Here is an 11,737-nt window from a genome sequence, read left to right on the forward strand (position 1 = left end):
CAGTCATTCCATTCTAGTTGGTTGGCCTTTGGCCTACTTGCTGTTTATTATTGCAAAAGCTGTAAATAATTTTAAAATAAAGCAAATGTAGAACTAGATATTTTTCTTTCCTTTATTCTTTATAAAGTTTAGTTAACTAATTTCTCTGGACATGATTAATTAGATTAAAAAATGCCCAGCATCAGAAAATATCGACGTGACACGACCGAAGTCAGCTGTTGTTTAAAATATGTAATTTTTGGAGTAAATGTATTATTTTGGGTAAGTTATACATTCAGTAATCTTAAAATGAATATTGTAATCAATGCTGTTTCATGAGTAATTTAAATATTCGGATATAAAGGTTTTCAGTTATGTTGTCTTTGTAGTAAAGTCAAGGCTGCATTCACTAAATCAACAAGGATTTATGATTCAAATCGCAAATGGCCTAGTATTTTTAAATTACTGTGTGAAATTTATACGAAAAACTACAAGAGACAACAATAATAACTACATTTTAAGAATTTATATCCGAACAGTAATTTATTTATAAACTTTCGTTATATATTTCACATTTTCAAAACAAAGAAACCGTGTCCGTGTTATGAAATAATATAATAATTTGGTCTTATTTTTTATCAAAGTATTAACTGGTTTTTAAATTCTTATTAACTGGTTAATATATTATATATTAGTCTGTAACTGAATTTAGTTTTATCAAGTTACAAAGAATACTTTGATTTTATTTTTCTTGTCCTAAATAGTTTCAGTATATGCAGTGAATTTATCTAATTTATATGGAAAAACAAATTGAAAACATTTCCTGTTATTGTCCCTTACAGTTCCTGGGTCTTATTGTGTTGGCTGTGGGCATATGGGCATGGACAGAGAAAGATACATTCAATAACTTGTCTCGCTTGACTAATATTGCTTTGGATCCAGCATTCATTTTAATATGTGTCGGTAAGTACATTTGGTAGTCATACTTTAAATGATATTATTATATTTAATAATATTAGCAGTTGTGATACATTTATATGAAAAATAATGTTATGACACATGGTTTATAACACTATATTTACTGTTAGAATTATTAGTACATAACTAGCTCCATATTATATCTATATTTTATATTTTTGGTTTGGATATTTATAGCCTTTAAAATAATAGTCATAACGTTAATGCCCCTTGTAATATAAATTATTTTTTATATGAATATTTAAAGTTATTATAGAATTTTTTCGAAATTTGATATATCTTTTATATATCTTATAAGTTTCAACGTAAATAAATATAAAAAAAAAAACAAATTACAAATGTTCTAAATTATAAGGTAATTTTTGAAAAATAGAGTAAATATCTATTCGAGATATATATTTGGACTGATTCATTGGTCTAGTGGCTACACGTAAGGCTGCAGCCCCGGAGGTCCTGGGTTCAAATCATAGGTTGGGCCACTAAAAAGTTATTGAGTTTTTCCATTGAATATTCTCAGTAGCAGCCGAAGTGTGTACACTCTCATACCTCTGAAAGCATGTAAAATGATTGGTCCTGCTCCTGAACTGTTTCTGGATGTGTCCGATTCCCGTCCCATTGGATTATGAGAGTTAGGGAATAGAGAGTGCGCCAGTGTTCGCTCAAACACTTGTGTACAGCTATAATATGTCCTGCGCATGTGGCTAATCTCTCTTGAGATTGGCCACCATGGCTGAAAATGGTCTAGAGGTCATTATTATTATATATTTTATTACTATTATATTCTCACACAATGATTCCCATATGTCAAAAACTATGTTGTCAAACTTAAAATAGTTTCTTGCTTAGAATGATATGTTTCAAATATCAGCCACATCTAAAAACTTGAAGTTTTTTTGAAGAAAAGTTTTGATTTTATTAACATTTGTTTATCCTTAAAAACTGCACTTTTTATATAATTTGTTAAAATGCCTAAAATGTAATCATATTGTTCATATTTATTGAAGTTTCTGATAAAATTGCATATATTTGAAGGGGCTTTAAAATTCTGATGATATATATATACATATATATATTCTTTTACAAACAATTTAAATTGAAAGGCTTTTGACAGATAATGTATGTAGTATTTTTCTAAAGGAAGACTTTTCTATTCATATTAACCCGTAAATATAACAAATATCCTCCTATTAAATGCAGACTAAACCTCATTTTAAATTTAGGTTAAACTCGAAAGACAATTTTTAAAGAGTTTATTTAAAGTTATGGCCTTTGAATTTTTTTTTAACAATAGGTTTTGTTAATTAACCTCAAACAAAGAACGATTACAATAATGACACAATTTTCAAACAATTTATACCATTGTCAAAAAAAAAAAACAAAAGTGATATGCTAACAATTAGCATATGTTAATATGGAACATTCCTCTATGTGTAATTTTGTACTTAAAAATAGCATTGTCAAAATACATATAAATTAGAACAAATATAAAAGTTCCTCGTGTTTGTTATATTATATTTGGTCATAAATTATGGCACGATGGATATTACATGTGATTCATTATACCAGGAGCAGGCACCATTTTTATTTCACTTACATTATTTGTAAAAATAGTCCATTTCATGTTACATGTAGGCACAGTTTAAGAAAAAATAGGGCCTGTTATAATTAAAACAATAGTAAAATATATCTATATACTGATATAAATCAAGTAAAACCAACACTTTGAGTTTTTAGTTTGAAGCATTTTGATTTTTGTTTTTTTTTTTTAATTTTTTTTCCCTTATTTAATTTAGAAAGCTTGAAATGCTTGGTATTATAGTTTATTGTCACAGCTATTTTAAAATCATTGTATATTTTTCACAAATAGTAAATTTAATTAATTGAAGAAGGAAAACACATGGCTAGAATATCTAAAAACCAATTTTTTTTACAAGCTGTTAAAAAAATTCTTTGTACCTCTTCAAGCTTAGTAAAGCCAAGTAGAAAGTCACTTGTAAAAAAATTCTTAATTAAAGATTTAAATTCAAGGGATTCATCAGGTGTGTTTCTAACCACATACAATTAAATTTTCTTAATGTTATGTAATTTATTTTGAAATATATAATTAAATCATATGGTTCTATTTTTGAAATCAATTAATATTTTCAAAGTAGTATCTATTACAATATTTACTTTTTCTGTGGAAATATATTTTGATTAATATTATAAATAAAACCAGTTACTAATTAGTAGTAAGAGTATGTTTTTAAATTTCACTCAAATGGACTACTACATGACAATTTAATGGTGATGATTAAGATGTAAAGTTTCCTCTTATGAGACATTTATAGTTAATTTAAATAATATTCAAATAACATGTGTTTTGAGAGGTCAATTAGTGAGATATATTTTTAATAAATGTGTTCATATAAATTGTCATCATTATAAATTGTAATGTTTTGTGGCTTAAGCATATTTTTTTTGTATTTGTTTCCAGGTACAATAACATTTATAATTGGCTTCACGGGATGCGTGGGTGCCTTGCGTGAGAATACGTGCCTATTAGCTTGTGTTAGTATAATTGTTGTATTAATTTATCGGCCTTAACATGAAATTAATTAATTATTCATACTATTTGTATACAAATAGTTCTTAAAAAAATGTATTCTATATTAAATAATATTTTACTATTCTCTATTTGAAATTGGTAATAAAGTTATTAGAATTAAAAAAAAAAAAAAAAAAACAAAATATTTCATAAATTTGTGTATAAGAGTAGTGTTTTGTTTTGTAATCTATTTTTTTTAAATGTAGGTTATGTACACTTGTATCTTTTCGTGGTGTATATTGTTGATTTTATATATTATTATAATATAAAGAAATGTGCAAAATATTGATAATAATGATGTATTTCATATGGATTATTATGTCTAGATGTAGTAAATATTGTTATCGGTAGAAATTATTTGTGTAATTCACAGAATGGTTTTTGTTTTCAGTATGCAGTATTCCTCGCTCTTCTTCTATTGGCAGAAATGACGGCTGGGATATTGTTCTTTGTGTTTAAGGATTGGGTAAATAGAATTTTTTTTTAATATAACGATTACTAATGTATCGAAAAAAAAATATACTGTATTACTGTTTGTTCAAATATAGTTGTGCAATATACACGGCAATTGTTTCAGATAAAACAACAAGCGACAAGCGGTTTTCAGACGTTCATCACACATTATAGAGAAGATCCCGATCAGCAGAATTTGATTGACTGGATCCAAGAAGATTGGGTTTGTTAAAAAATGTTTTTATTATCTTCAGAAGCTAAGGACACACTTGTTCTTTTTCGAATTTGAAATTTAATTTTGAAATAACATTTTTCACATCGACTTCATTGTTAATGGCAATTTAAGGAATTTATAATAGATAACAGAACAAATATGGTGGTAGAGCATTGTGCAAGCTCGCCTGGGAGATACCACACGCTCATCAGATATTCTACCGCAAAACAGCAGTACTTGGTATTGTTGTGTTCCGGTTTGAAGGTCGAGTGAGCCAGTGTAATTACAGGCACAAGGGACATAACATCTTAGTTCCCAAGGTTGGTGGAGCATGGTGATGTAAGCGATGGTTAACATTTCTTTAACTTAATTAGTTGTTAAATACGTCTTTTGAACATAAGATGAATATTCAACTGTTACCTAAACTTGACTAAGGGCAAAAGAAATATATGAATGATGATCATACATATATTATTATAATATAATATATAGAATATCCTGGGACATTATTCACACAAGGCCATCTGATCCCAAATTAAGCAGAGCTCGTACTATGGAAACCAGACAACTGATATACTACATATACTACTTTTCTTTTGTAAATACATACTTATATAGATAATTACAACCAGACTCAGGACAAACAGACATGTCTATACACACAAATGTGACCTGTGATGCGAAAGCCCACCATCTACCAATCATGCCAACCGGCTCGTCATTATACGTGATTATTATTTTCAGCTTCAATGTTGTGGTGTCGAAGGTCCCCGGGATTGGGATCGTAACGCCTACTTCAACTGTTCAAGTGGCGCGGTCGGGTCCCGCGAAGCGTGCGGTGTGCCTTTCAGCTGCTGTCGGAATAAACCGCAGGACATCATAAGGAATAAACAGTGCGGATATGACGTCAGGAAACCTACTTACGTGAGTCTATTGATAACATTATTAAGAATAACATAATATTTTTGTACAAAGGAACTACAGCAACATTTGGAGTTTAATATTTACTATTTATATATTGTAAGTAAATAGGAAGTATAATTGCAAAAGGTCGTATGTAAATATTATAGTATTTAAAAAGATATGAAAACTTATGCGCTCATCATATTTTATTATTATAGTATTATTTTTTTGTGTATAGATAATGTATTAAGTATTAATTTTATAAATAAAAAGTACAGCAACTTAAGACCTTTTGCTTTATCACAAGGAAATAACTTACGTTCAAAATCACGTTACTTTTTGTATCCACGATAAATGCATCCATTACTTTAACATTTAAAGGACATTGTAACTGCGATTAGATTTATTTGATTGGTTTTTGTCTTCATAATTTTCTTGGCATAAAATTTATATGTTCAAAAGTTGTGTCAAGAAGTTTTCGTACCAATCAGAAGACGTGGAAACTAGTTTTTGGTGTAACTTAAATCTTAATACAAAGTATCATTTATAAGGGCGAGAAGATCAAGATCTAGAGACGGCCGATAGAGGGCAGTCCTTTAGACATCGTCGAAAACGTATAAATTAGTATTAAATCCCGCCTAGGAAAGAAACAGTTATGTATCTGCATTAATTCGAGTATATGATAATCTTTGCATGACAAAAGTTCAGGATGGGTAAACGAAATTATCTAAAGCAGTGTTGTTATAGTCTAGATTTAGATCAAAGAAGAAGAAAAGATTAGAACATGTTTGTTATTTTATTTACAATGTTTTCTGTGGAATTTTCGACCTTGTATCTTGAAATAGCTGTCAGAATTAAGCAAAATTTCGCATGCGTACAAATCAAAGTTTCATAGCCTTCGGATAAATGGTGTACGAACGTGAAAGGTACAAGAAACATTTATTTTCATTTCAAATATAAATATAGCAAGGGAGTGAGCGCGTGATCCACGAGCGCGGATGTCTGGTCGCGGGGGAAGACTGGCTTCAGCGACATTTCGCATCCGTCGCGGCCGCAGTACTGGGACCGCTCGCATTAAAGGTTCCCAGTGACCCTCGTTAAATTTAAGCATTTTATGCGTAATTTTTGTGGAATTGCACTGCTTTTTTTTAAATTGTTACTGGATAATAAAGCGGAATCGTCCGTTAAGTTTGTAGTTGCGCTGTCATTTTGTTGCGTCACAACCGCTTTAGGAAAAGTAGTCTACTTAATATATTGATGTGTATTTCGTTTGTGATGCACAGCTTACTCAAAAATTATACCAATATATACACTTACAAGGTAAGGTAAGTTATAAGCGTTCGTTACGGTCGCGAGTTGAAACTTAATTTGTTATTAGATTTTATAATTTATATTTTTGATAGGGGACAGAAGTCGACCCAAAAGTTGGTTTTCATTTTGTCTTTGTATGTGTATTGGTCACTTCTGGCAATTTAAATTGTAATAATTGGAATATATGTATATTGTATATACAGTCTGTTATATAGGCAGTGCGATTTGCAATCATTCTGTGTAAGTATGCGTGCCTGTTTCTATTGCACACACACCTACCCACCGATAGTAAGTATTGTTATTAACGGTAGTTTAATTGATGAGTTTGAATGAGTCCAGCTAGTATATCTATCAGGCTGTACAAAGCCTTGCAACCAAAAGTGAAACTTTGATTTATCTTCTTAATTTATATGTTTTCTTTGGAACTTTTCCAATTTGTTTCTTCTGAGTGAAACCAGCAACACGCTTAGACGATTGACATTAAGCGATTTTTTTTCCAACGGACAGATCTAATGTACGTTATTGATATAAATGACAAACATTTGTCTGTCTGTATTAATACTGTAATTATTTGCACTTAGCTCGTGTTGTTATTTACATTTAGTTTTCTTTTGTTCTAGAGTTTTGACATAGCTAAGATAATATATGACAAGGGTTGTCTAGAGGCTGCTGAGGAGTGGTTCGACCACAATCTGTTGATTGTAGCCACGTCCGCTGTTTGTACCGCTTTTGCACAAGTAAGTTTTATTTTGTAGGTGCACTTATTACCGTAACGTAATGTTTACGCTTGGTATAGACTACATTTGCTATATATAATTTTGTATGCGGCTCCTACTGCTTTACTTTTCCTTCTATGTTAATTTTGATATCCAATTTTTTTGTTACCACGTGAGAGACAGGAAAAGGCTTGTTTTTAATTGTTATTTAAAACATTTGATAGTGTTACGTACAACATCGTTACAATATAGACGATCGTGTTTCGTATGTATGTTAAGAGAATTTTTGGGTTTTCAAGGTCAAAACGTTTGAAATTAAATTATCAATTTTACAAATGTCAGTCCTAACTGCTATCTACATAAGGAAAAAGCGAAATAAAATTGATACAAGCTATACTTTTCCGAGCAGATCCTCGGCATCTGCTTCGCTCAGAACCTACGGGCGGACATATTCGCCCAGAAGGCGAAGTGGCACTGACAATCAGCGTCTCCTGCGGCGGTGTGATGCGACGCGCGCACCCTCGGCCCTCCCGCCCGTACTCCGCCCTCTGATGGTATGACACATCTCTCAACCCCTAACTGAATTCATTTCTAACTCAAATATTTCTGACCAAATTCGATACATAAAAATTATTTGTTTAAGAAATATCTATTGAATCTCATGAATTTTATTTGTGATTTATATATGCTTGGTTTTAATGTGATATGAATTGATGAAAATATTGTTATTCATCAATATAATTCTTTTTTTTAACTCATTAAAAACATTATCCTTTGGATAAATATAATAAACAGACGTTTTTAACGCTTATCAAATTTATATATTTTTTAAATTTCTGTTTTCTCCGATTTTTTTTTATTTAGTTTCTATTTCATATGGTTTTTTAGTAATAATAAATACGATGTCAATTCATATCACATTTATACTAATATTGGCAGTGTAAAATTTTCTTATAATAAAAAAAAAAGAAACTATTTTGTACTTAAAATTGATTTTCATTAATTTGAAAAAGAAAAAATACTGCCGTTAAATAAAACCTGCCAGTATTTAAACTTCATAAATTGAGTGTTGTCATTTTACTGTATAATTATTAATCTATAAAACTAAGTTCGTTTCACTGTTAAAAGATTAATTTCATCTTGCTATCCCTACGGCTTCGGTGATAAAAAAAAAAATCTATCCAACCTCTTTATCTTGAAATTTCTATTCCTCAAGCGTCTATGCTTAATTGTTGTTAATGAAATTGTTGTTATAAATATTCAGCGTGTTTTCGACTTCAATATAAATTAATTTATATTTTTAAAACATTTCTTCGATGTAATTCTGTTTCAATGGTTGAAAGTAATAGTTGATAATACTATGTAGCCTTCAAATAATATCGTGGGTTCAAACCCGGGCAAGCACCACTGAATTTTCATGTGCTTAATTTGTGATTATAATTTTTCTCGTGTTTTACGGTGAAGAAAAATATTGTGAGGAAACCTGCATGTGTCTAATTTCACTGAAATTCTGCCACATGTGTATTCCACCAACGCTGGTTGCATTGGAGCAGCGTGGTGGAATAAAATTCAAACCTGTTCCTCAAAATGGGAGAGGAGGCCTTAAGCCCAGCAGTGGGACTTTCACAGGCTGTTACGGCCTCAAATGTATTCATATAGTTACATTTTGCTGTATTTTGTTACAAATGTAAGTATTGAAGTCGATTAGTGTCATTGTGTGTTCAATTAATGTCCATTAAGCCTTAACGGGAGCTGTGAGATGAATTTAGTATTGGAATTAAAGTATTATAGATCTATATGTATATGAAACAATGTTGAAGCTGTAGAGGTAATTGTAAAACGAAATAATATTCATAATAAGGTTGCTGCGGGTTTCAGAATTTACAAGGCCAATGCCAAAATATAGGCAATTTTTTTCAAGGACAATATTAGATGAATTGTTGCTGGCCAATAATTTTCAGGCACCATCAAAGTGTTCTTAAACATAAAATGCCTTTATTAAATATTGTGTAAGGTGTTATTAGTTAAACAATGCTGTGTCTTTGTCATTCAAATGTCAAATCAAGGATGACAGATAGAGAGAGATCACTGTTTAACTTATGATCTTCTAATTAACGTTTATAAGTAAGGCCGAAAATGTATGACTTATTCGTGCATTGTTGTACTGAAAATTCTTGGCAACCGAGATGATTTGCCTTCACACGATTTAAAATCTCAGATGTTAAGATGGCGGAGATATTTTTATGCATTTAGGGTCGTGATATGAGCTGCAGGAGAATAATGGCTGACAATATGATTAGTTATAAAATATTTAAAGTATTACTATATAAGATTAACTCTTTAGTGATTAGGAAATACTCAATTCAATTTATAAAATTTATTTTGTCATTTAATTATAAGACGTGGAAATTATTGATAATGTGAATTTGGACGCATAATTTATTTACAAATATCGCACAATTAGGAAGTATTATGTTATGATATTATTTACAATATAATTGTTTAATATTGAGTGTTTAAGACTTTATATATTTTGTAGTGTTAAAATCGTTGATAGTTTTTCATTTATTGCGAATATTTTGAATATGGACATATAACTAATATATATGTATATATAAATAACTGTTGTTTTAGACTAATTGAGAAAATAACGAACCATCACTAAGCTATCTTTAATTATTAAAAGGTATCATGAGGTCTGTTTTACAAAATATTTTTAATATTCTGTATTTTTTCTCATAAGTAAATATTATAACTAAAAATTCCATCCAAAATATGTGAAGTGTTAATCTTAATATTGTTATAAAATTAGATAAAATAGTTGTAGGGTATTAATAAGTGGTGTTGCAATGTCTTCCACCTGTCCAGTATCCTGATATGTCATTTTAATCCTTGTATCGTATACATTAAAATTTAAACTATTATTGATCGTTTAGAATATTTAATTAAACTAATAATATTCAATTCTAATAATTTTACTGGTGGTAGAGCTTTGTGCAAGCTCGTCTGGTTAGGTACCACCCACTCATCAGATATTCTATCGCAAAACAGCAGTACTTGGTATTGTTGTGTTTCCGTTTGGAGGGTGAGTTGGCCAGTGTAATTACAGGCACAAGGGACATAACATCTTAGTTCCCAAGGTTGGTGGTGCGTCTATGGGCTTTGGTGACCACTTACCATCAGTTGGCCCATATGCCCGTTCGCCTTCCTATTATATGTATAAAAAAAATCGATGGAAATATTACAAGAACAAAAAAACTTCTTACATAACATTTAGTAAAGAACCGCGAGTATGCGAGTCCAGTAGAACTTTTCTGTATACAAATTCGAAACTTACCTCAAAAAACGAACGTAATATGTCAAAAAGTGATTTGCGACGTTGATTATAATAATTATAGCAATAAACCGTTTTAATCAAGTTTGTTATAAAATTTCACGAATGAGTCACGAAAATATGTTCTTACAGATATGCGTTGTAGCTCTCACATGAAACTGGATATTGAATATGAACAAAACTAGTTCGAGAAGTTGTAAAATAGACCTCATTATAGTCTTATAATCACCGTGTTTGCCTTAAACAACATTCCTTTGCATATTCCTCAAATAACAGGACAATAATATTTCGTATACTTAAATTTGTAGTCGATGATCTCTTATAGTCGATCGGTTTTAAATATTCCGTGTATACACTGCCTTACAGTATTTATATATTGTTACAATCTCATTTTGTGCTTATAAATAAGATTAACTATATTGCCTTTTTTGTAATTCTAGATTAGGATTAAAATAATTCTTTTATATACTTAGTGTAACAACTATTATATTAAACGTGTGAAATTAAAAAAAAAAAACTTTTTTTTAATTTGTTGATCTGTAATTTATAATATTATTATTTATCTGTGCAAACTTGTTTGTTTAGACAAAATTGACGTTTCTGTGTGAACTATTCTAATTTTCCAAGGGTTCTATTGACACTTCCTGTTAGTGACTCATTTGCCTATCATTGTGTAATTAACAAAAATAACCGTTTTTAATTTTGAACCATGCAAATGTTGAATGTATTAATTAACTTTAATTATATATATTTTTTGTATACTTTTTGTAATGGTTAGTACGAATAAGTTTACATGAGATTGATTTATTCAGTGTAAAATCGCCATGTATTTAGTATATTACGTGTTTTTCAGAATAGCTTAGGATGTCATATTATTTCGTATGGAATTAATAAAAAACAACATATTTTTTACGAAAATAAAGTATAAAATGCTTAGTGATTGTTTTATTTTCCCTTTCAAAAACGTGTATATAATTTCAAAAATGTATGTACAAAAATAGCTTACGTAAAAATATATAAATAGTATTTACTTTAAAATTGTAAATGTAGATTTTATAACTGGAAATAAAAGCTATGTTTTTATAATCATAATAGGTTATTTATTTCATTCACAATTTACTTGCCTCATTGGTCGACTGATCTTATACGGAATGGGATCTGGAGTTCCTGAGTCCGCGGTTTTTGCCAATAGAATTTATTGGGTAAATTCTTATATAGATCATTGAAAAATGCCTTTACAAGATGGGACATTAATGTCGCTC

The 11,737-nt window shown here is 29.8% G+C and overlaps 1 protein-coding gene across 2 annotated transcripts; it reads left to right on the forward strand.

Annotated features, from left to right (window-relative positions):
- The first annotated feature begins 22 nt into the window (after positions 1-22).
- LOC126772719 (tetraspanin-5) lies at positions 23-11,409 on the forward strand. Of its 2 annotated transcripts, XM_050493248.1 has the most exons (9): positions 23-261; positions 822-942; positions 3,434-3,507; positions 3,936-4,010; positions 4,122-4,220; positions 4,956-5,135; positions 6,081-6,194; positions 7,046-7,162; positions 7,551-11,409. In XM_050493248.1, the coding sequence occupies exons 1-9, from the start codon at positions 172-174 to the stop codon at positions 7,617-7,619; spliced, it is 939 nt and encodes a 312-aa protein (XP_050349205.1). In that variant the 5' UTR covers positions 23-171; the 3' UTR covers positions 7,620-11,409. The 2 variants fall into 2 exon arrangements, with proteins under 2 accessions (XP_050349205.1, XP_050349204.1); XM_050493247.1 differs by lacking the exon at positions 6,081-6,194.
- Positions 11,410-11,737: the final 328 nt, after the last annotated feature.

Source organism: Nymphalis io, chromosome 13, assembly GCF_905147045.1.
Source record: "Nymphalis io chromosome 13, ilAglIoxx1.1, whole genome shotgun sequence".
In the NCBI taxonomy this organism is placed as follows: Eukaryota; Metazoa; Arthropoda; class Insecta; order Lepidoptera; family Nymphalidae; genus Nymphalis; species Nymphalis io.

Bases quoted from the DNA above. Each gene is read 5' to 3' on its own strand.
- LOC126772719 (XM_050493248.1), top strand. From the start codon at position 172: ATGCCCAGCATCAGAAAATATCGACGTGACACGACCGAAGTCAGCTGT. The intron at 943-3,433 runs GTAAGTACATTT...ATTTGTTTCCAG, and splicing joins ATTCATTTTAATATGTGTCG to GTACAATAACATTTATAATT. The intron at 7,163-7,550 runs GTAAGTTTTATT...TTTTCCGAGCAG, and splicing joins TTTGTACCGCTTTTGCACAA to ATCCTCGGCATCTGCTTCGC.